The 25,840-nt window shown below is 38.7% G+C and overlaps 1 protein-coding gene across 1 annotated transcript; it reads right to left on the reverse strand.

The window, feature by feature from the left end:
* Nucleotides 1-1,201: 1,201 nt before the first annotated feature.
* On the reverse strand, nt 1,202-25,179 carry LOC145493281 (transforming growth factor beta regulator 1-like). Its single transcript, XM_081472708.1, has 18 exons — nt 24,583-25,179; nt 22,641-22,704; nt 21,511-21,593; nt 20,753-20,795; nt 20,405-20,467; nt 19,203-19,274; nt 16,578-16,664; nt 15,991-16,061; nt 15,337-15,596; nt 13,980-14,117; nt 13,403-13,510; nt 12,979-13,034; nt 12,303-12,449; nt 11,695-11,792; nt 11,461-11,615; nt 10,669-10,851; nt 9,983-10,105; nt 1,202-9,815 (listed from the first exon to the last, which is right to left on the reverse strand). Exons 1-18 carry the CDS (start codon nt 24,741-24,743, stop codon nt 9,640-9,642), a joined length of 2,088 nt encoding a protein of 695 aa, XP_081328834.1. The 5' UTR covers nt 24,744-25,179; the 3' UTR covers nt 1,202-9,639.
* Between the last annotated feature and the right edge of the window lie 661 nt (nt 25,180-25,840).

Below are 25,840 nucleotides of genomic sequence, written 5' to 3' on the forward strand. Positions count from 1 at the left end.
AATCCAGGCGGCTAAATTTCAATGAAATACTATAGTAAACGCCAAAGCTATCAAACTGAGCCAAACAATTCAGAAACACGCAACCTGAAAGACAAGATAATATCCATTTAACACAACGAAACTTCTGTTCGAACAAAAAAAATTTATAAACGTGTTTGCTAGGCAGGTGTGGCGGGAATTCGAAGGAACGCGGCCGGCTTACCCTCGCATTTTCGCGCCATTTGCTCATGTGCGTGGTGAGCGGTCCTTGACGAATGAATTTTTTTCAGCACAAAAACACGCTGTATTTATCGATTAGGGAAACCCATAAATATATCAGAACAAAACATCACCTTTTGTTTAGCTAACAAAGATATCGTATTCTCAAAACTCTGTTTTGCAGGCTTAGTTTATCCAATCAAAAAATGAAGCAGCGTCAGTAAGTACTGAAGCAACAATGGCTTATTCTACAGCTGTTCGTACACACACGTTTCACATTTATCTCGCAACGCCACCTAACCATTTTCACTTTCTAGTCGCAAATCAAAAAAGAAAGCACTTAAGATTCGAATACAATATAGGCCTACATGCGCAGACCCATTTCAGCCAGTCTTATCTGTGTAAGCAAGAAAGATCTCAGGTGGCGACACGTTTCAAGTTTTCAAAAGGCAAGTTTCAATGAAGGAACGGTTTTCTTGCGGTGTCTAGCGGAAACCGCAAGTTAGAATCAAAACGCAATAGCTTATATCCCAAACAAATCCACCAATATAGGTTAATAAAACGGGCGGAACAAAAAAAAGAGATCGCCATCAAGAAAAAGAACTGAGCTAACCGAGTTTGCGAGCGCGTAAAAAGAAACAGTACTTGTTTGTAAGTCGCTTGATTTGAAAGAAACCTGAATGACTATACTTCATTTTGCAAGCGCTGCGTGACGAATGGCGAATGCTCTCATAAATGAATCTTTGATATTGCAGAGAGGAAGAATAATACTTCGGCAAGATTTCAATATCTCGCATTCAGAATTAATATGCAATGCACGATCCACTAACGAACTAAAATTAAATGGTGATGATTGCGGGTTTTGATACTGGGCGCGAAAAAAAATTTTGTCATACGAGAACGTGCCCTGAGAAGAAAATTTTCGTGAGCGCGCGTTTATTCAATCATCTATGTTTGTCAACCACGGATGAAGAGTTAATTAAAGTATCAAAATTCCTACAGTTAGAACAACAGTGATTTCATTTTTATTGCAATAATAACAACGGGGAGGTTTGACTCTCCTTTCCTCTCTCTTGACTATTTTTTTTTTTTTCATTTTAATTCAATCTGAAAACTATCCAACAAAAAAGAACATTTTTTTTTTTAATTTCGAGGGTTGATTACTTCCTTTTTAAAATGTCTAATGAACTACGCCCCCGCGGTGGCTAGAGAAGGTTTACTAGAACGTGTCTAGTCTTTCATTTACGAAAAATTTTAAACGTTTACTTTGTCCCTCGAAGCACGTCAGGCTCGTGACTACATTAGAACAGTTGAGTGTTTGCGTGATGCATTTTATCACTAGCGTGTTTATCGCGCTAAACTTTGCGTGCAAATCAGATTAAATTATGACGTAACTGGAAGAGCCATGTGATAAAATAATCTCTTATACCAGTTGTCATGTTTACCTCATTTATCTATTCTAGAAAGCCTTAATCTATAATCGCCTGTTTACTTTTTTTATTATTATTTTTTTCCCAGTTCTTTTCTTTATTATTATTAACCGCAATTTAATTTTAAACGTTGATTCGTGACTTGGAAATTAGAGCTTCGAAGATGATGCCATCGTTAAACTATCCTGGGTTATAAAAATACGTATACCGTATGTTAATATTAGCCTCTAAACTTGACCTTGTTTACTACATACGTCTTTTTGGCATTCGTAGCAAGTTCAGCTCACAAAGATCAAACATTTCGTGACTCCCACACAATAAAAGAATGACAAGAGTTTGCGTCAGACATTAATCAACAAATTTGATCAAGCTGCAAAAATAATTAACTTAATCCCCTGGTTTGCACGTCCTCCAAAAAAAAAGTTAGGTTACCAGAAAACATACGGAATACTTTAATCCTCCCACTTCCGAAAAAAAAAAAAATTGGTCTTTGCTTCTGTTTAAAACAGAGGAACAAGCCAAAACGAAGCGTTGTGAAACCAACGCGCGCAAATTATAATTGAAGTTAATTCATTGAATGATTTAAACCCCAGAGTCATCCAAATGAGAATTTTTGACGTAAAAAATCTTCTAACGGTTTCATTGCTAGAAGATCAGAAAAAATAGCAATAATAACTACACTCAACTTGTAAAAAAGTCGTCTGATTATGAGGATACCTTCTCGAGCAGGCTTGCTGACCAAATCGTTTTATTGCAATTTTTTCAGTTTGTGTTCTTGCAAGATCTCCAACAAGAGACGATTAGGTAACGATTTTTGGTTTACGAGCTTCATGTTTCTATTGGCATAAGGAAGAGCGAACTAAGCTTGAGTCGAACGCAAAGGTCGTTAATTAGAAATACAATTAACAAAGGCTTACGAAGAGATGTTGCCCAGCCTTTCTCTAAATAGACCTCGAAGCTCGTAACATTTGCCATCACGTTTCGGTTTTCTCTGGTTTTCTTTGTCTGGACCCACCCAAAGTGTGGCAGAAAAATACACCAAAATGCTCGGGAAACTATAACAAGACTATTGGTTTTTAACGACGAAATTTGATGACTTCTCCTTTACATTGTAGCAATGAAAAGGTTAACAGGATCGCAGCCATAGAAATGAAAATGTTCCAGAAATTATTTGATATTAGATTTCGCTTCTAAGACTCTTTTTACAACCATGTCTGCGTTCTATATAGCACACTTTCAAACTAAAAAAAAAAAGCAAAGAACTTAGCGACATAGTCTTGTAGAGGGTTTTCGGGAACATTTTCGGTCTAAGAGAAGTGGATCTTTCAGGAGTTTAAGATGATTTCCGCAGAACATTCGAGCAATAATGGCAAAAATAAAGCCACCAAAAAAACCTCATAGCATGGTGATGCTTTGAATAAAGGTAAGAAGAATTTATCGAGACTTAAGCCCTCAAGATGACCCCGCGAGAGAAAATTGAACTTGAAGTTACCCATATTTCAATTGAAACGGACGTTTCGCGTCAGATAAAAACACAATAACACACGCATTAAGCATACTTACGAGGTTTGACAATAACTTTTTCGAAAATGCTTGAGAATTTAATCGCGGGGTCACTTAGAGAAATTAATTAAAGTGAGATTTTTAAATAGTATTCAAAAAGTTGCCGGGCTGTGAGTAGATTTTAAGTAAATAATTTTTGCACTTATTGTTCGAACTTTGAGCGGAATCCGTCTTAAAGAATCTTTACAGATGTTTACGTCTCATTTTGCGGGGAAAATTGGACGTCGAATTCCGGAGTACAAATGTTTTTTAACATTTCGCCATGAATCACCATTTCCTTCCAGTCTTGAGGTAACTGCCTACACGGTCGAAAACAAGATGGCCGCGAAAAAAACGCTGTCATAAATTAAGGCTTGTCTTTCAGTTTGTAGGAACACTTACGAGTTATTTCAAAATTTAGCATTTGCAAACGTGTTTGTAACGGTTTATTTACTCAGTTTGAAACTATGCAAAATATGTGAGAACCAAGCTCGTATCAAGGCATGAGGTTTTCAGTGTACTTTTCAAATTGTTTTTTAAAACTACACTGAAAACCAAAGAGCTTCACATAAATATAATGCAGAATAGTTTCAATAGTTTTAATGTCTCACTTCACACTGGCAGGGTACTCCCTTGTATGGGCTATAAAGGTATGTGCGGCCCTAAAGGGTATGGTTTTTCAGCTGTTTTGGTCATTAATAGGGTATCGATTTTGGCCATTTTGGTCATAACAAATATAAATAGGGTATGGTTGTTGCACTCTTGTCTTGAATTGGGTATGTCTTTTAGAAGAAGCTACTTTTTCATCATTATCGATAAGACCATAACAGAAGTCCTCCACAATATTATGTTTAGGGCAACTGTGCCAGCCACAACGGTCATAAATAGGATATCAAATTTTTTGTCAGGTCATAAATAGGGAAGGAAATTCGGATTTTCGTCACAAACAGAGTAAGATTTTTGGGAAGCGGGCCGCAAACTTCCACCCAACTATTCTGGGACTTCAAGCTAGTGTCAAACAGACTTCAACTTGAAAGTTAGAACAACCTTGCCCAGCATGATAAACAGCACCACATAAAAGTACTGTTCCATCACTTTTGCTAAAAAAGAGTAGCTTTCACGCCTTGTATTGCAAAATAAACAGTGCTTAACGACAAAAGAAAGTACTGTTGAATAGATTTTTAGGCAAGCAGAAGAGTGTCATACGGTGCACAGAGACTCGAAAGTCAGAACCAAGTTTAGCGATCTTTGGTTTACAAGAAAATGAGAAATAGAGAATACGGACTGGCATGATGGAAGCCACGCTGATCTGACTGAGCGATTGTTAACCGTTGTTAGTTTGCTATGACTTCTTGGTATCACAAAAAAACATTGAAAATGACGTAGTGATCTCGCAAAGAGAGAAATATTAAATCAGTACCTTACATATTCCATTCATAGTTTTGATACAGTAAAAATATTTTAAAAGTATCAGAAGTTCCGCTTCAAATTGTAATTACATCTACTTATTTTTATCTCCTCCTGAATAGAACAATTAAGTGTTTACTTTCCAAATTAATCTTTCAAACACTCGAAAAGACTGCCAGTCATTTAGGAACACAAGCTGTCCGCCTCGATAAAAACCCGCCTTTATTGAGCGTTCGAATGGCGTTTCGTGAACGTTACCATATTTTGACTTCTTGTTTGCGAAAAGTCTGACGCTGCAATTGCAAATATTTGGTTTTGCACGGTGTTGGCATTACCACGCAGGTTTACAAAACAGGAATGTTGCGTTTATGACTTATACCGATCAACGTTTCCTTTAGGTTTGAGAAAACGCCATACAACAGCCATAGTGGCGTCATTTCCGAAGAAGCTCAAAACAGCACGCATCATAAATCGGATTGTAAACAAACCCTAAAATAAATCTCTGCGGTAACTATACGCATGTGCGACATTTTTGTACTTCAAATTTTCGCGCCTGCTTTAAAATGGGTAAAAAATGCCTTTTTCGAAAAGCACTTCTTTCAAAGTGGTATAATCTGGCCGGGTGGCTGTAGCTGCTGCTTCGGAATGCAGGTTTTTTTTCACGCCAAGTTATTATTCTAATATGAGAGAAGCACCAACTGTGGAAAAGTGCTTGCTGAAATGCTGACACATCAGAGCGAAACCACGCACAAATCGTTTCCGTGGTGCCTAAATTAGCCAAAACAAACAAGCTCTCGATAACATGCACTTTCCTGTTTTAGGAGGAAATGTTTTCCTGATAACGAAAGTCCGCCGGCGACACCTATTGTAAATAAACAAGCATTTGAAAGGCTTAATTCTGGATGAAACTAAATGTTACAAGACGCCATTAAACTGGTACATTCCTAGCTGCGAAAATCTTTCCAAGCTAATTACCTTTGTACATGTGGCCTGGGAAACTAAGAACGTTTCGAAATATCATTACGCTACATTCCTAGCCCGTAAAATCTCGTCAACACTAATCACACGGTTTTACAAGCTACATTTTTTTTTTTCACCTTTGCGCATATCGAATCTAGACCTTCATTCATTATGATCAAAACAAAACAAAACAAAACCAATTCACACTTTTTCAACGGTTATTTCTGAAATACGAGATTTAAGAATGTGCCTATCACACTGCAGAAAGCTCAGAACTTAAATGTTGTTTTTATGAGGAAATTATATTTCATTCGTGCGATTACTCACGCTCGTTCATTAATAGCCTAGACTCTATAGGGCATGCATAGTTTCCTAGCGTTCAGTCAGGAACAAGTTAGGAAAATTCAACGTTTTGGGACTTTTGGTGTAAACCATGCGCTCTTCCCTGACCAATGTTCGGAAAAAGCTCGTACGAACGAAGGCCGGAGTCGATAAAGCGGGGGTAATCGAGCCCATCTCGAAAAGTGTGTCTTTCCAAACATAGTTAATAGAGGAGAAATGTTCCAAAGAAGAACGGAGCGTTCACTGGCAGATTCATGAATACGAATAGCACGACAACAGAAGAAGTGTGCTTACATTTTTCAAATCTCGAAAGTTGAAGTAAGTCTGTAAACGGGCAACGAAATCTAAACTGCTTTGGTTTTGTCGTCTTATTTCAAAAGTTTTATTGACCTACTGCTGTAGTATTCCGGAAAACACCCTAGATTTTCAAGAATGATACCGTTTATATTTTCGTATCCCTTGTTCTAAAGGGTCGATTTTTGAAAAAAAAAAAAACTACAATCTCTGCCTTTAGCGTGACCTTTAATCAAAGAAATCAAATATACGTGGAAATGTTTGTGATAAACATCCGCAGGCGACGGTACAGGTCTATCTGCTGAAAGTATGTTTTCATTTTGGCTTTGAAGGGTGAAACTAATTATAATACATTTGGCAATACCTTAAACGTGTCACAAAGTGAGCACCGCATTGCCAGCTTACAAAGAAATTTTTAAATAAGCCGTGGACATTTATTGTTGTAAGGATTTAAGGGTGTTAAGAGGACAGATGTTTCTTGGAATACTTAAAAAAAGTGATGTGTCGCTACTCGCCCCCTCAGTTCTTGATCACGAGGTTGAATTATGTGATGACATGAACACACAAGCCTAAATAAGGTTCGTGAGAAAGAAATATTGTTTGAAATGGATATCAGTGTTTTAAAATTAGTTCTGACCTGGAGTCAATTACAGTACACGATTTGACTTTATCGAGAGATTTCAGGAAGACCTCCCACCAACACCTTCAACGTTTTTATGACAGGTGGCATGGTAGGTCACATATATAGGCTTTTCGAGTTTTAGACGAGCTGGCTACAACCCATTACAAAGTACGGATAAAATTTGCCTTAAAACGACCGAAACTTCTAGATAACGAAACATAAACCCTTCATAACCACAAAATAAACTGCACAGGGCCAAGGATGGCTAAAACTGAACAAGATTAGCAAGGATTAAATGGAATAATAACTGGATTTGATAGAGGGATAGAAATCGAGATTAAGAACAAACGCGTGGCGGCCATTAATGACAAAAACATCCAGAACATGCTTGTTACGTAACAAATACCTCATTATTAAATACAGAGCCGATAAATTACCTAAAAATTCTAAAGATTTAACAAAGCTAAAATATACTCATAAAGGCCAAGTAATTTGAGAGACATAGCTTGATGCAAGCTCAGCTAGAAGTCAAAAGAACCAAAGAACCACTTCACGCTCCTCAGCCCAACCCAGATTATTCTCCATGGCTTCTCGTCGTCATACAACCCTCATAAAAAAAATTTTAAAAATGGCTCCCCTAGGAGTTCCTAGACACTTCTTGTCTTAATTGGATAAATCACTTTAATACGTATGTCTCTTAATTCTCCGTCTCTTTAACCTGTCTACAACTCAAACCGGGTGAATTTCATTAAGCCCGTCGCAAGACATTTGAAGCAATGAAAACACCACACGGGTAATATCTTCACTCCGTATCACTTTACCGAAAACGCTAATAGCAAACGAACCCTTTGCACTCTACACTTAGACCTAGTCTAGCTTTGCATTCAAGCATAATTGGTAACCATCTTTGCTCTTTCACGCTACGCGAGTCAATAAACGAGCCTCTTTTCCCCTATCGTTTGAATTATGCCTCTCGCCAATCGACGACCTAACGAAAGCCTGAAGAGGGTTTGGAGCTATTACTATATGTGGTATATGTTACACATTGTGCGCCCTGCACTTTTGTCTCGGAAACAGCCTGAAGTGTTTTTAGTTCTAGCGCAAGCATGCAATCGTTCCTTCAAACAGATGAACAGTTTTTAAAAACGTTCTTTGGGGTACCCCGTTAAGGCCAAGATTGCGGACATTTTCTTTTCACATTTTAATGTGTTGTTAAGTCTGATTGATGAAGTTGACTTCATAAAAGGTTTTATTACTGACGGTGACAAGCAAATTAATTTTCAGCTAATTACATTTACGTTTCTCATGTTTTGCCGTGCGCGCAAAATATATACCGCGCTACAGTCAGAACGGCCAGTCCGGGTGGCGCGTGGCCTTATGGTTAGTGGGCTCGTCTCCGGATCGAGTGGTCTGGGTTCGAGCCCTGGCCGGGGACATTGTGTTGTATTCCTAGGCAAGACATATTACTCTCACAATGCCTCTCTATACCCAGGTGTATAACTTAATGCTTGGGGGTAACCCTGCGATGGACTAGCAACCCCTCCAGGGGGGAGTAGAAACACTCCTAGTCGCTTCATGCTACAGTATCCGAGGTAGGCTCCAGCCTGGTGGGATACTTGGCTAGTATGTGGATTTAACTTTACCTTACAGTCAGAACAGTCTGATCAACATTTCAGTCGGTAGTAAAGAAATTTGCAAACAGTCAACTAAAAGATGCCAATTTTGATTTCGATTGTGGTAGAGTGGGAATGGTAAGAAAAGCAGGGAGGAGAGGGCAAGAATTGAGAGTTTCCACCCAGTCTTCCCTCGCCATTCACATCAAAGACGGCTGCCCAATAGGCTAAGCTTGATTAGTTGGTGGTGTATGCCTACACAAAACGTCCCCAGTCTAAATCTGCCAATCAAGATTTTAACAAATACAAAAAGAAAACCCAAACAACAAATTTGGCACTTGAAGCAATTTCACGACGAATAGTAACGATTCATTCCTGGTGTTCTTTATAAGCCAGTTTTTTTGGCAGCAAGAAGACGTTTCATGAGGACGTACATAAAATGTTTTAATAACCGATTTCATACTGTCAACAAGTAATTCCAGAATTTACAAGTTGAACTTTACCAGAGTTCGTGTATGTTCTTTCAGTCAGACCAAAAGATACGCATGTGTACTATGTTTTGCTTGTCTGTTTCAAATTTTAGACATATCAAATATACTTTGCATCTTGTATTCATCTTGCACATTCTTACGTGGAAAAGAACACTGGGTTTTAGCTACACCGAGATGAAACATTTGTCCGGTATCTGAAATTGCTTTTTTCTGTTAGCTTAACGTCCATCGACCATAAAACGCTCAAAAGTTGCAAGGAACGCAAGCTGTGTCTGTTGCTGAATGACTTCAACATAACCTAGTTGCTTTAAAACTGTTCGTTTCAGTTTAAACCAGCGACGAACACGTCACGAAGCGACCATGTCATTGATTGCCAATTTCTCCCTGAATCCTGACCAAAACAAAGTTTCTGTTTCACTATTTTGCTCCAATAATTTTCAGCTTTCGGTTCCCAGGTCGAAAGTCTCCCGCCATCATAGTTTAAACGACAAGAGTCGCGGTTTCGTTGAACCTCCATTCCACGGCAAATCACGGGGGGTCCTGGCTTCCCTGCCTACCCCTTATAACCTGAGTGCTAACCGTAGACATTCGCAATGCTAGTCCATATTGTTCCACTACAATAAGACGTCTTCAGTAAAGATTAAGACGCAACAAACGGCGACTAGCACATACCAGAGGATGTCCAAACAAGATCCCAAGAACGCCAGTGAAGTTCCTTTACAAATGCATCGCATGCGATTTTATTTTGGAGGCGAGTCCGGAATCCCCGTTCCCGGAAAACCCGAGCTGTTCCCGAATAGTGGCGAAGTGGGCGGCAATACGAACGAACTTTGTCCAGCGGCAGTCGGAGACAGTGGTATGCCCGAAAGCGATGTCGGGAAGGCAGATTGCGTGGGTGACATCAGCGGATTCATTCCTGCGTGCATACAGAAGAGATTAACCACTAGCGAGGTCAACACCGATATTCTCCTGACCATTTTTGACCTATTTGCTATAGTACTCCAACGGAGAACTTGGCTTTTAAGCCTTAATTCTTTCCTATCGGCCAATAAAAGTTTTTAAGAAGCTAACTTATACACTTACCGGTATCCATTTCGTTATCGTGTTCTAACCCATCAAGCTGTGTGTCGGGACTAGGACTGCAGAGGCCTGGAGACGACATAGGAGTGAAGGTAGATGCTAGAGTCAGCGGTCCCATGTCTGTATCTGGCAAAGATCAAGTAACAAATCGTGACCGTGGCTTCTCGCGTAGTTAGAAGGGTTTTTTTTTAGGATTCACGGAAAATCGAGACATGAAACCTATGAAAAAAGCGGGAAAACGTGTTTTCGGCCAAGAGAAATCATGGTCTCTTGATTCGGCCTAAAGCGCGGAAAAGGTAAGCGCGGGATAGCATGCAATCTATGAAAAGAGTGGGAAAAACGTGTGACGAGCAAAAAGCGCGGGAAAATACGTAGCCGACGGTAAGTGCGGGAAAACATGAAACCGCGGAAAGCGCGGGAAACTATGTGACAGGCGGTAAGTGCAGGAAAACATGTTGGCAGTGACAGCCACGAAAAAAGGGGCTAAGTTCGCTCTGGTTTGTTAGAACACGTTTGAAGTGTCGAGAGAAATAATTATCTCCGCCTCTCGTTCCTTCCCTACTAAACAGCACCCTCCTGTTGGCTTAACAGCTCTCTCTCCCCTCAGGGCAAAATAACACGGTTTTAAATCCCTAATTTGGCTGAAGCTCAATAGTTTCCTATTGTGATTATTTTAAGACTTCAGTTACCTTTAAACATTTCTTCATCGTGATCCATCGGAGCCGAGGGATGAAACGTCGGCGTCGGAGTAGGTGTCGGCATCGCTGGTGGCAAGTGTTCTTCTTCTTCCTCCAAGCTAGCAATAGAATCCTCATCAACAGCGGCGGGGATCCCCTGAGCGACACCCGATGGGTCTGTAGTCGTTGATTTACCTTAAGATGAAACAGTACAATTCAAATTAAAAAGTGCGTTTGCGACAAATAAAAGATTGTATGATATAGAAGCAAGACTTAGGTGAAGCGTTAGTTAAAGTTTGCCCGTATACCAGTGGTGTACAGGTTCAGACAAGATTTCCCAGTTAATAGTCGATGGCATCTATTGTCATCACAGTGCCTCTCTCCACCCGTGTGATATGTAATAATCCTATTCAGTACCCCCTACCCCTCGTTGATACGTCTCCCTCCTCGAGTGTCGTTTTTTCAATAAGCGCTACCCCATTGCTTAAGTAACATGATTAGACAAGTGAATCATGTCTGTTTTCTCAGCTAAACATAAAATATTGAACATAATGACTCGGAATAAACAACAAGGTTTTATGACCTTGAGAAACCCTATTGTTATACTATACCCTATACTAAGAAAAGAAATATGAAGCCCGTCCCAAGTAGAGCTTGACACGTTATGCCGGCATAACTTTGAGCAGATAAGTATGGTTGGAGTATCGAGACTAATGCTTGCATTATAGAACCATTTTGCCAGCACAATAGCACCATTTTGCAGTAAAACAATTCTTTTCGCATGTACAAAAAACACTTTCTTACCTGGTTTGTTTTGTGGTTTAGGCAATTCAAACTTGACCCACTGGTATTTGGTACATTTTCGTGCCCCGGGTAAGCTTTGAATCAAGTACTGAATGGTTGGATGAGAGAAACCGAAAAACTCTGGACCCGAACCAGTATTGGAAGCATCCCTACCTCTGTAAGGAGAACAAATGTCACACGGGTAAGTTAAAACAACGACATAAGGTGACCACAGGTGACAAGCGCGATATTTACCTGGCCTTATTGACCGCCTTGAGGACCACGCAGTGACAAGCAGTGGCAGAGGATGCAACGATTGGATGATCTGGGTCGTCTTCAGGGCACATCTCAAACTAGAATCACACAGAATGGATTACAGTCAAAAGTAGTATCGAGATTATGCAAGCAAGCAGCTTTACGGGCGGTTTTGTTCTCGTCAGAACCAGGGCGCTTTCGGCCGGCAGTGACCAAAGGGCCAACGCTCTGGACAAAATCAACAAAACAGAACCAGAAAATCTTGGTTCGGGTTTGATTCCGCGCATGTGTTCAAGTTCAAACATGGTTTCAAGTCATAAGTGCAATCTTAAAGGGGCTCAGTCACGGTATTTTGAGTTATTTTGGCCACATACAAAATTACCTTTAAATGGTGGGGAACCTGAAAATAACAGTTTAATAAGATAGAAAAACACCAAAGAGATAATGATAAACTATAAAGGAACAAGGATGGCTAAGGATGGAGAAGATTGACACGGATTACAAACGACGAATTTGAAAAATTGAGGCTAAACTTTTCAATATGCGCAAACCGTGACTGAGCTCCTTTAAGCTATTACAGGTAGAACAAGACTCAAAATCCTGAGCACCTGAGGTCCAAACCCTCCGTCTAGAATCTTGCAGGTATAAATACACTTCATCTCTGGATTCCTCATGCTGGGGTAAGTCCTGGAGCTGCAATAACCAACAGGCCAAATGTAACGCTCCGAGTGGAAACCAGGTCTGTCGTGAACAATCTGTAAACCAACTATAGCAGTCAATTAGTGTGCAAAGAAGCCGTGTCCGATAGCCTCGGGCTAGTGGATTCTGTTACAGAAGTACTGTAACAGATTTTTTTTTTTTCTCTTGGGGGAGGGCGGTGGGGTGAGATAGGGGTCCTCGAATCGCTTTTGGGCTAGTATTAAAATAATAGTGTGACCTTGGCAGAATAGCAAGTCCGAAATTTTGTTTTCTTTGCACCCAGTCAGTGCAAGTATCTTTAATACATATATTCACTTGCACTTCCACCATCTACATAACTCAAACAGCTCCTAGTTGGCTTGATAGCTCAATTGGTAGAGCACTGCATCAGTGTCAAAGAGGTCATGGGTTCGCATTCCGTTCAAGATTGAACTTTCTTCAGGTTTTATTTTAAGAACTGATTCAGTAAGTTGTGTACATAACTGCGATCATCATTCATGTCTTGGAGTTTTGACAAATATTAATAAAACAGACTCTTCATAACAACAGAGCAAGAGATCACACTCTCGCTCCAAGTTCACTTACCTCACCAAGACTGTGGACTGTAAGACCTCCCAGGACAATAGGAAATATGGGTTTACCTGGGTGAGAAGAAAAGCACAGAAAGGAAGCATTTTCAACGGTAGCTGTTTATCATTTTAAGTCCAAAAAACCTATACGGCCTAAAAGCTTCTAATTATCTGTTGACAACGTTTTTACACAAGATGCTACTATGAATCAAGTGACGTTCAATAGTTTCAAGGTTAGAGTAAGATCCTACTTGTTTGGTTGCTGGAATCTAACCAGCGATCTTGACAAGGACACTCGTAAATTTATATTCAGACTCTATTCGATCTTCTCCTCTCACCAAGTAGGCATACTATTTCTAGAACGTTTGTGTTAAACGACGATTACTACAAGTAAGTACAGCATAGAGAACACATAATCTATTTTTGTTTAGCTTTGTTACCTTTAGCATCCACTGTGATGGGCTGCACTTTCCTCTTGATGGCTGTGCCTGGCTTCTTTCTCTTGGGTTTCACTGGAGGAGTTCCTTGATTAGCCCCTGCGACAGCAGCTGCAGTAACAGCAAATATGTTACACAGAACCATAGTTAATAGATACGATAGAACATAAAGACCATGCTTGTGTTTTGAATGAAACTAAGGAACCTCAGGAGCATAACTGACAAAAACACCTACTACTGTGCATTAGAGTGGTTTTAATTAAGTGTAGAAAGTAATCAGGCAATTACTTCGGTTTTGGTTTTGGGTTTGGGTTTACTATGGTTTGAGATTGGCTGAGTATAGTCTAATTGGTACATGTAAGTATCTGGTTTGCTTCGGTATTACGACACTCAGTTTAAAACCTCTCTAATGCTGAGGTGAAACACGTTTTACTACGGATCGTGTTCACGCCAGGCGATGAATTTCACGACAAAAAATTGAAACATGTTTATTCTGAACATAATATCATTGTAACTACAGTAATTCAAGAGGTAGTTGATCAGCTGATCTCTACTTGCCTAAGGAATAAGACATACTCACCTTTCGGTGCTGCCGCGGCTGCAGTAGCAGCAGCGACAGGTGTAGAGTTTTCAGATTGTGCTTTTGGTTTCTTTGGTTTTGCGGGCTTCTTCTTTTCTTGTTTTGCAGGTTTCTCTTTCTCTTTTGCCCCTTCTTTGGCTGTTAATAGCAAAAAAGTGAATGTCATTACTTGTTTGCATTATACACTTGAAAAGAGACCAAGGCTGTCACAATCACGGCAAAAGATATTCCCATATTAGAACAACACCGCTCGACCTTGTTATCTCAAAACTAGGTAACCTTAAATTCTCCGCATCTTGAACTCAAATCATTTTCCCTTGGATTCACTTTTTCCTTTTTTCAATCATTTACTGCATGGCTGTCTCGATCTTCTGCCATCTTATGTTATTTTACGTTTCCCTTGTACTTGTAAGTTCAAGATAGTGGGGTTCAACTGTATGTATGTAATATAAAATTGCATGCAAACCCCTCACTGTTAAATCACAGCTGCAGGGGAGCCGGTATGGCGCAGTGGTGAGAGTGGTGGCCTATCACTAATGTGGCCCAGGTTCAATTCTGAGCTGGTGCCATATGTGGGTTGGGTTTGTTGTTGGTTCTCGCCTTGCTCTAAAGGTTTTGCTCCAGGTTTTCCGGTTTTCCTCCCACCTCAAAAACCAACACTCCAAATTCTAATTCGACCAGGATAGAGGACCTGCATGAAAACCGGCCACGGCTGATGTGGTTTCCTCTCTAAATATTGTAATTTAGTATATACCACACAAGTGAATAGTACTTTCCGCGCACGCTGATTGGCTAGCTCGGAGGTGATTGGCCAAGTACTATTCACCTCCAAGCATTGCACGGCGCGCGAATTTTTTTGTTTGACCATTTGTCGGTATATTGTCACAAATAAAGTTACTCTTTGGTCCGCTAGTTATTTAGCTTGTGTGGTATATACTAAAGCAATTATTCACCTCAGTGTCGGTGAAAGTGGAGGATATTCACTGAACAGCGAAGCGGCGAGGTAAATATCCACTTCGATGAATAATTGTTAATTATTTATTTTATTTACTGGTCGTGAAAACCTTAAGGTTTCCATTTTAAAAATCGAAACCACACAGCTGAAAAACAAGTTTCGAGATACTGCAGAATCAAACAAATGCAAGGAAACTGACAACCAAAAATTGAAATAAAGAAAACGCCCTATTGACATTCATTCCAGTTTGATCTTCTCTCTTCCGTCTTGGACATCTAGTATTCCTTGTTTTTGGATGTTTCAGCCTTTTTTGTTATGCCCCTCATTCTACTCCAGCCAGCCTCCCATCACCTCTCTCCCAGACACATACATGTAAAATCACTTTAACACATCGATACAAACCTGCGCCATCTGCTGCAGCCTTCTGAGCTTTTGCCGCTGCAGCTGTTGCTGCTGCTGTCGAAGACTTTGGCTCCTTCTCAGCCTTTGGTTTTGCCGCTGCTCTCTTAGCCTTGACCTTTGGTGCCTTGGTCTTGTCCATTACAAATGGGGGGAGCATGACAGGCGGCAGTATGTCAGGTGGGAAGGGGCCATAGGGATTTGCTTGGAAGACCCCAGCTTCGGCAGCAGCTTGGTACTGGAACAGTCTCTTGAGAATGAACCTTGCATGGTAACAAGGAAGATTACAAAGACAATCCTGATTTATGAGGTCTGAATGTATTATCAGAGTAATTATAGCTTACCAAAAATCCAAATAACATAAACTGCAGGTCTAAGCATTTTAATTAGTGATCTTTTGATGGTGTTAAGTTGTTTAGTGTATTTTGTAAGACAGTCATAAAAATTGTACCGCATACAAAAAGTGTGTCATGTTAGCAAGTTTTGTACAACAAATTTGAAAAGCCCTTGTAGAGAATGACTAACATGTAATACAGAGTTCATACTCTATTTTAGACTAAAAGTTCAATGGTTTGACACAATTCCAATCATCATAATATTTATCATATTTATCTAATAATAAATTCAATTAATATAACACAAAACTGAAGCTTTTACTTCCTCTCCACTTTTGCTCTCTGAAGCTTTGCCTCAGTTCGTAATACTTCATCACTCAGTGCACCATTTTCCTGCAAAAAAGAGCAAGAAAAAAATGCCTATGTCACAAGCTGTCTGGCAGTTTTCAATCAAGTGAAAATGTCCCTTGATAGGCAAAGTTGCAAGTTAACTAGTTCTGTTTCTGCACTGGAAAAGAGACAAAATGACAGCTGCACTGTCGCTGCCACTATGCTGCACTGCGCTGCATTGCATTGGGCTGGGTGGGGCCTTAAAAAAACTTCCACGCGTTCTCTTCCGTACAAAAACTTCTCAGAACAAAGCAAAACAACGTGGAACAGTATGCCCTAATGGAGTAGCAGTTGCCACCATCACGCAAAATTGCTAGCACTAAGTCTATCTGTTAGACTATGCATGGTCCTGGCACAGGTCTATCATGTGTCATTTCCAGTGTCAACATATACATGCACGCGATGAAAGTTACAAGATTTTTCAACAATTTATTCCTAAAGTGGCTATACTATGCCATTATTAGACTACAAAAACAAAAAAAATTGCTATGAAGTAAAAATAATAAGTTAAATACATACAAACACCAGTTGTTTGACCATCCTCTTTATTCCAAGGTACTTCCTTTTGTAGTCAATGGGATGTTTTGATGCAGTGGTTCTAACAGACTACAAAAGGATTTTAAGTACATTTATACATGAATGTACAAACACCAACAGTGCATGTACTTCTAGATGTTAAAAATTATGAAACAGAAAACATGTACCATGTTTCTATCAAGTTTTAGAAACACTGAAGACAAGAAATGTTGTGGGAACACAGGGCTTGACACTAGCAGTAGCCAACTAGCCACAGACTAGTAGAAATTTAGTTTTGGCTAGTACGTTTTTGACTTCCACTAGCCACTTTGGCTATGAAATTGGCCGAACTAGTTTCTGTCTTCCCCAAGGAAGTCAAACACAAACACTTCACTCTGAAACAAGGTCAGAATTTCATTTCGGACGTATCATATTTACTTTTCGCTGTGTGGTACTTGAAAGGGTATGAAAACTGAACATGTTATTACATATATAATAAATTGGTTCACCCTAGTGTTTTATGTTACCAGTCAACAGGGCTCAAAATTAACTTTTTCGTTTGGGAGCCAGCTGGCAACTAATGGAAAAATTTTGGTCGCCAGATCGTAAATATTTTGGTCGCCAAATTATTATATATATAACTTACACAAGAACACGATTTTATACGTTACTTTACATGTAAGAAAAGTGACAATTGAAGAGCAAAAACAATTAGAAACAACACGAGTAGCACTTAGTTATAAAGCTGCCGTTGTTCTCAGGTGACATGTCTCTAGTCCTGAGGTGTATATAATGGTACATTATAAGGTATCATACATGAAGTACCTTTCCAGTTTCGGAAGAAGCCGCTGAACAATATGGTGCGCCATGAACACAGTATCGACATGTCGAAATACATTCAATTTTTTCGATTATCTTGCAATATTCAGACATTATTTTACTGAGGACGGAAAGGTGAGTTGTATACTAGCTACCATATCCGATTGATTTCCTACTATAAAGATTTAAAAACAAAAATTGTGTCGTGGTTTTTTTTAATTATCGGACAAAATGCGAGTCGCCAGCTGGTGACCAGTTCTGAAAATTTAGTCGCCAGTGCTCAATTTTTGGTCGCATTGGCAACTAGTGAGTCGCAATTTCATGCCCTGGTCAAGCGTGACACAAGGTGGGCTGACTATATGTTAACTGGTCAAGAGGTTTCAGACGCAAAATTGCATTGTTTTGTTTTTCTTAAAATTCCATAATGGATATAAGAGGGTTTTTTACCACAATAAAAAAGAAAAAGTCAAAAAACGAGAGTTCTGAAAGAAATGACCCACTCAGGAAGAAGGTGCAAGTCTAAAACGTCCACCGCCAAAATGCTAAAGCACTTTTTTTTCATTTTTTACATTGTTTTATAAATATAACATACTTTTTTATAAGATTAAATTGAACACCGAGTTGATACAGTTGGTGACCTGACTAACAACTTTAAGATCCTAAAGAAATGTCAGGGAAAGTTCGATTGCTTGATCCACGAAATGTTGTGGATTCGCAAGAAGAAACCGAGCCTTAACACACAGTCAGACTTCATTCGTGCAAAAGTATTTGTTTAGGCTTTGAACAGACACTGAACTCATTACCAGTGTTTGACACCTCATTGGAATGAACATGAACATTGAACAGCTATCTTAATCTTAATTTATTCAATTTCACACCTCTACCATTGGTATAAATTAGTTTACTTTTCACACAAATATTTTTTAACTTGAAAATGGTGCCAGGATGACACCGAAACGTCGTTGCTCAGTTTTTTCGCTAATCTTTATTGTTAACTGTATAACATACTTTGTTGTTTTATTGGAACTGGTTTAAGTACAATGTAATTACCAACAATAATGTATTAAAGAGAGTCACTTGCATTGTGCTTTCAAGTCTTGATAGTAATTCTGGTGTTTTTGGACCTAGCCAACATCAACGCTTGGCTAGTAAATTTATTTTTTGGCTGGTAACATGTAAGTTGTCACCAGCCACTAGGCTAGTAAGTTGAAAAGTTAGTGTCGAGCCCTGGAACATGAGGCAATTAATAGGAGAGTGTCTCCACAGCCTTTTTGAGTTCTCCCAAACTTCTACAACTTGTTAGAAACATGGAGAAACATGTTTTCTACTTTTTTTAGAAAATTCCGTGAGGAAAAAAAAAACAACTTGTTACTGTGTTTCTATCAAGAACTTTACAGTTCAAAACACAATTTTAAACCAATAAATATTCTTGATATACATGAGATTAGTTTTAGAAATTTGAATTTTATTGTCAGTAGTATTTTAAGTTGTAAAGTACTATTGATCAGTAAATGTAAATAGCACTCTAGAAGTTATTAAATTATTATTATCATCAATACCATTATCATTGTCATTGTCATTGTCATTATCATTATCATTATCATTATTATCACTATAAATCATTATATCATTTTACTTAGGGTATTTTCTAATAAATTGTTATTGTCATTCTGGGTGATTCACAGCTTAAAACACTTTATTTGCAAGTACATTTTAGAACCACACGTGGATATATAAATAAATTAGTAACAGAAACAGTTCAGAAGAAGGCAAATTTCATCTAAAATTATTTCCAAAACTAAATTATACCTGATCATCTCCCTCTGTTGTCTCGTTATCCACGGAGTCATCATCATCATCGTCATCTTCAACATCAACTTCCTGCAGGACCAAGATTCATGAGATCTCCATTGTAAATGTTTACAGCGTCTTCGCAAAGTTGCTGTATGTTGTAGCCAGACATTTTATGCAAATAACAGGCTAAATAAAAATTCTAGGAAGGGGCTTGCATATTTGTCATCGGCTTTGCATATTGTCCCTACCCCTATTAATGGCCACCCACAATTTAATACACATAGTTTACATGTAGCTTTGTTTTGGAAAAGGCAATGACAGATAACAACAGATATAAGAGTCCGAAATAGAAAGTGACAGCCGATAAAAACATTCAAACACGCATTTATTATGATTTTCTTTAGTACGTGATTCCAGTTTCACTAAGCAGTTAACCCGATGGTAAAAAAATTTGTGAAGGTGATTTTTTAAAAGATCATGTATTTTTGTGACAAATGCAACAGGAAAACATTGATAGGCTTTGATTAAGTACGACAGTAGTCACAAGCCTTCAAACATTGTTTCCCTTTGAATAAAATTTATTACATGTATCTTTCTACTAAGCTTTACGCTTATTCCTGACAGACCCTATTGTAATTAAATGGCCAGCCCCTATTAAGTGGCCACTCCTCATTTCCCTGACGGTGGAGGGGTTCTACTGTAACTTAAGGGTAAAAAATGGAACCTGCAAATTCAAGACTTGTGAGGCAATGAAACGTATGTCTTTTTGAACTTGAGACTTTTTTACGCTTAGCAAAAGAAATGTAAAAGTAAATAATTGAAATGGTAAGACCCTGAAATTTGACTTTTAGTAAATTTTGCAAGATGCAATTTTTTTGGAAGATTACTCACACTCATAGACAAAGCATCTTGAGGAGGCAGCGTGGTCGAGTGGTTAGGGCAAGTGAGACTTGAATTTGGATAACAGTGGGTTCACATCCTCTGACTACTAAGCTGGAGTTGTTTCTTGGTAGACCCTAGTTCAGTAACTTAGTCAAGCCTGCAAATGGCCAACTGGTCTGCCTCCCACCAGTTGAGATTTTAAAGTCTAAACTATGTTTTTCAGTTTACATGGCATGCCTGAGAACTAGCTGGGTGTAACTAATCACATTGACCACAACATGTACATTGTATAAACATTCAATGCTATTCACACAGCACATCTTATAAGCACTTACCATCAGGGCAAACCATCCAAAGTGATTATCAATTCTTTTAAACCTGGAGCCCTCACGGAAAGTCTACATGAGAAAAACAAGCAAACAAAAAGCTTCACAGTTATCCAACAGACAGACAAAAGTAAATAAATAACATGTATGTTATGTATCATTTTTGACTTCCCCAACAACAGGTAAGTTCACCTGTAATAGCAAGGGCCTGTCAAACATACTCAGCTATAACAGGTAAACTAGTGTACAGGGTGCAGCTCTTTATGAACGGCAGGTACATGTCTCACCAAATGTGTTCATTGGGACAGGAGCAAAGTTCTGATTTAATTGCGACAACTGATTTTAATTAGCACTTACCTCACGATATAAAATAGATTCCAAACTATTCAAAGCTTTTGACCTATGATGCAAGCAAATTAGCTTCAAATTACTTGCACTCTACAATGAGTCAAGATTGACAAACCAGCAATCCTCAAAAGTTTCCACCAACAGTTGTCCAAAGCAGGCAATTTCTCTGTACACTGTACAACAATACATGTACATGCACATAATTAAATGTGAACAGTTTTATAAAGAAGATATCTATTAATTAATTAATAGTCATTTTGGTATAAACAATTATTTTAAAATCCAGAATTATTGTACATCCGACCTCACATCCTATCTAATTGCATGCATGTGCATGTACATTGTATAGGAAATTACATGCACATGTAGCCAGTAAAAGCAAGCAATTTATCACCTATAAACAACAGCAAAACTAAAATTTGTAAGCCAAAAATGAACCTACACTGTCAGTGGTGCATAGCAGAAAACTGCTGACTGGGATGTGTATGATTTCAACCAAAAAACCTGTACATGTGTAGTATTCTCATATGGCTACCATATCATCAGCAAATTTATACCATGTATTAAATGTTTTGATTTATGCTAAGAAATACACCTGCTTATCAAGACTTCAGCCACCAGAAAACAGGGATGACACTGTGTTTGTTGATGGTCCATACCATGAGTCTAAGATCTTACAGCCTACGAAGGGTAAGTAAGGTAGAAAACCATGTACATGGTACACAGAGTTTGCAGTTTTCACAGAAGTTGATATGTGTAAAACTAACCTTGGTGGAACAAGGCCACTTTCAACAATTCCATCTGCAATATCTTTTACATGTAACTTGCCTCCATTTTGAAGTAAAATTTGCTGAAATCAAACATACAAAGATTGTTCTTTTTAAGTGCGAGATTTCCTATGTTATTCGAAAGACAATTGCCTAGTAGCTAGCCTGCTATCACTGACACCAATGCTGGTCAGCTGGTTTTCATGTGACGTTGTCATATTCCAAAATAAAAATAAATTTAAAAAAAAAAAAAGTAAAAATTAACCTCTGCAGGTTTTCATTTCATCAGAATTACATTAAGTCCCTCTGAAAGTAAAAACTTGACATTTCACAAAGTTGTAGCTCAACAGGGTAGTTCATTTTGTAATGGTGCAAGTTGAATTTCCAAGCTTTTGCATTGCTTGACAGCGCAAGGCTGTCCCGTAGGTCAAGAGAAGACATATCTTTTCACATTTTTGCTGACAGAGCAGTCTTTACATAAGATGAAGAATTATATGTAATTTCAATGTGTCAGAGCCACAGAGCAATAATGTTTCGATTTTATAGCAAAAATACATAACAGCTGTTTCTGTTACTTTACCACCACCATACTTGTGCACCTCTGAGGGACACTGAAATGCATCTTCAATACAAACCTCTATAAATTTGACTGAGACATTTCTCCAAATAATGTGCATGTAAAACACTTCACAGACATAAATCTTAGCGATCATTTCATCAATCATCAAGATACTTGAACCAAATCCCAGATTCTTGACATATATGTCTTTGCTAAATGGCTATAATGAGTTTTATTTTTGATTGTTGACAATGAAGATCAGTACTTCTTTCCCTCCTGGAAGAAATGAGCTCCTGACCACTAACTTTCTGGTAAATTCAAACCAACATTTGAGAGAGTAAGGTGTCTTTCCCAATAGAACACCATGCAACTTTTTTCCCAGAAAACAACCACACGATTTGCCACTTTCAAAATAATTTAGCATGAACATGTGGTCAATCACTGCCATTTCAGTTCACAGCATCTCTCACTTACATGTGTTTGTAACATGCATGTTTACTCTTGGTTGCTACCCTGTTACCATATAAAGCTGTACCATACACTGTTCAAAGATCTATTCCACCTCCCATACCTCAGATGTTTCCAAAAGTGTTTTTTCCATTAATTCCACTTTGGAGGATTCTACAGCATCAACACTGGGGAAAAACAACAGTGCACAAAACAAAACACTAACTGTAGATCTCTGACCTCAATATCAGAATCACGATCATTACTGTGTCAGCTACATGTACCTCCCTCAATGGAACACATGCACCCTTCTCTAAGATTGTATTCACAGTAAGTTTAAGGACGTTTGCACGAAACTTTTTCAACACTGATTTTTTTTCTGAGACTTTTACCACTGTAAGATGATGAGTTAGTTATGTCAAAAATGCAAAAAAATGGGGGGTCACTGACTTTGTTTTGGAGAGAACATGCCCAGAAGAACACCCTGAATCTGAAAAAATCAGGCAGCCTTCATTAGTGAATAATGCCACAGTGTCTGTAAGCCCAAAAATATTGCCATTAGATCTTTGAAGTGAAATGTTCTCTGCCAAATATTGTTTAAGTGGACCTATTAAGTGAATTTAGTCAACTGGTGAGGTTCCTTAAAGAACAAGTTCGCATTTAGCGACCATAGTTTCAGGCGCCTTGTAGCCGCAAGATGGCAGGATACCATGTCCCGTGAACAGAAATCTTGAATTTTTTTTTTAACTTCCCACATTTATTTTTTTGTTCATTTTTGGACAATGTGGAGATAATTGTAAATGAAATCTGTTTCTGGAAAGAAAAGTAGCGGTCACCAAACCTCCAAGATCGTTAAATCTAAGCAAAGCTGTAGCAATGGCCATCTGCCCTATCATTGTTTATTTCATTACTCAGTGCATGCTCTCATGCATGACATGGCGTGTGAATTTGCGTGCACAGTAAGGTTGTGCAGAAACAATTAGCCCAAACGTCCTTAATTCTAATGTGTAAGTGCGCTCCTTTTGCGTTTGTTTTACAAATATCAAAATTTTTAATCAGAAGTTATTGGCTAATAGCATAATAGGGTAATAGGGTAATAGCCCTAAATGTAATGGTATGTCAGCTTTAATTTGTTTCTCCGATATGTTTTATCTCGTCGTTCCGAAACATTTTTGTTATTCCACTTATATGCCCATCTGGATATAAGCCCATCCCCACCCCCGCCCCCAGTTTATAAGCCCACCCAAAAGTTATATAAGGCCAGGGTTTTAATGTGGGATTTTATGGTGGTCAAAACAGTGTAAACATTCCAAAAGTGCAGTTCAATAACAGTAATATCAATCAATGTGTCCAAGTTGTCTGTTGTAATGAGAATATTAGTTTGGGGATACATGAAGTGTCCACCATTCTGTCACAGCCAAAGTCCATAGTAGCAGGAGTAGTTTCCATAAACACTGTAGGAGACCCCATTAGCAAGGGGGGTGGGCTTAGTATCCACATCCGGTTAATTTTTGGCCAAAATATCCTGTATCCCATTAATTCCAGTAGCAAAAATTAATGACTTTCCTACCGATTTTCCTACGCGATATCCCATTTCATCTGATCTACATATCCCGTTAATTTTTCCCGAAACGTCCTTATCCTGTTAATTTTTTAATTTTTCTTTGTAGTTTTGGCCGGAGATGTAGCTCGTGTTCATAATAGCGGGGTCTCCGCAAGGCGAGAGCTGACTGTACATTCAAATGTACCGAAATGTAGCACTCTTCATATACATGTCTGAGCTGAATTGCATGGAACTAGTATAAGGCCGAGGTCAACAATAACAGTTCTGTGTATCAACTTCAGTTCGATTGTCTTCGTCATAAAGTAATCGACTGCCCGAAATTTCTTTGGTTTTACGGAGCTCAATCCATCTAACGTTCGAATGAATGAAGTTTTATTGTGGATCTGTTCAATTTCGTTCGATGGACAATACCGAATTGACTGCAGGTCCCGAAATATGTCAATCCACCGATATTATTGTCCTTAAAATTCACTAAAACAAGTGCAACAAGCTTCAGACTTACTATTCAGTTTCTTCTCCTTCAGCTTGTTCATCAACCTCTTCTGAAGTCATGCCAGAAGTCGAAAGGCCTGTATCGAGAGATGGAAACAGAGCTGACGAACCTATGTCTTCCGAGCTGGCGGGAGAAGGCGAAAACATATTCAGCGCAGTAGGAGATATCATCGTAGCGGGTGACAGAGCTTTGACATCGGTATTCGTGTAAGACCATACGCTGCACTGACTCGACAATGATGATGACTGATAAACAACTGTTCAGGCCGCCATGTTTTGTGAAGGCAAGGCGTGGTTACAGAGGGATGCTGTCACAAAACGTAGAGGGGTAAACTGGGAACTAGTGCCAGTCCCTAAACTTTTTTCGCTGCACTCTCTCTTCTCCCGCCCGGGTTCAATCCCTATATATTGCGCGGGGAAAAAAGAGTTTATTGACTGGTCAAACAAGAACCGAATACCTTCTTGAAACCCCTCATCAAACCTGGAAAATCAAATGGTTCACCCCTTGGGCATCCACTGTGCCCTTTCAAGATTGCAGTCACTTTCTTAAAATCGGTAATACCGTAAGTTCGATTAAAATCTTTAGCCATTAACCTTTTTCATACATGTTTTGAATCATCATTCTTCTTTCTGAGCTACGCTGCATCTTATCTTGATTAACCCGGTTTTTCTTAAAAGCATAATTACAGCCAAAAACCCACGACAATTTTAAGACTATTGCTCTTGCAGCCATTAAATCTTTTGTATAATGTATATTCAGACGTCCTAACTTATCTCGACGAGATTATACTTAATCTATTTTATTTTATCTTTTACTAACTTATAATTTTTACTGTATATATACATTTTGTAATTATTTATTACGTGCTTTTATTATGTTATTTTCAACTCCTAGTATAGTTCCACTGTTTCAGGAGTATACTTATTAAAGATATTAAAGATTAAAGACAAGAGCCGCGTCTTTTGCGAAGTTGAAACACCTTGCACTTTCTGTTATTTTTAAGCCGTGTAGTAGGTTTGTTTTGTAAACCCATGCGAAGCATTGTCAGCTGTGTTTGTTTCTTTTTTATGCATGTATTATTTTTATGTATTATTTCTTCTCAGGTCCAGTTGTCCTGAGCTGGCTTTATTTATTATGACTACGGTACCGCGTTGCTGTCATCAGCAACTTAACATGTATAACGTACAAGGAGATATAGGAAAACCTCGGCAGATAGATTCCTTTTCAGTCACACGCGAAGCTGAACTTTTCACATTTACGCGTGGGG

The sequence above is a fragment of the Orbicella franksi genome, chromosome 7, assembly GCF_964199315.1.
Source record: "Orbicella franksi chromosome 7, jaOrbFran1.1, whole genome shotgun sequence".
NCBI lineage: Eukaryota > Metazoa > Cnidaria > Anthozoa > Scleractinia > Merulinidae > Orbicella > Orbicella franksi.

Excerpts from the sequence above, each read along its gene's own strand:
- LOC145493281 (XM_081472708.1), bottom strand. The coding sequence starts at position 24,743 with ATGATATCTCCTACTGCGCTGAATATGTTTTCGCCTTCTCCCGCCAGC. Across the intron at positions 22,705-24,582 it reads GAAGGAGAAGAAACTGAATA|TGTTGATGCTGTAGAATCCT; the intron begins GTAAGTCTGAAG and ends GTTTTTCCCCAG. Across the intron at positions 11,793-12,302 it reads ACGGAGGGTTTGGACCTCAG|TTTGAGATGTGCCCTGAAGA; the intron begins GTGCTCAGGATT and ends GTGTGATTCTAG.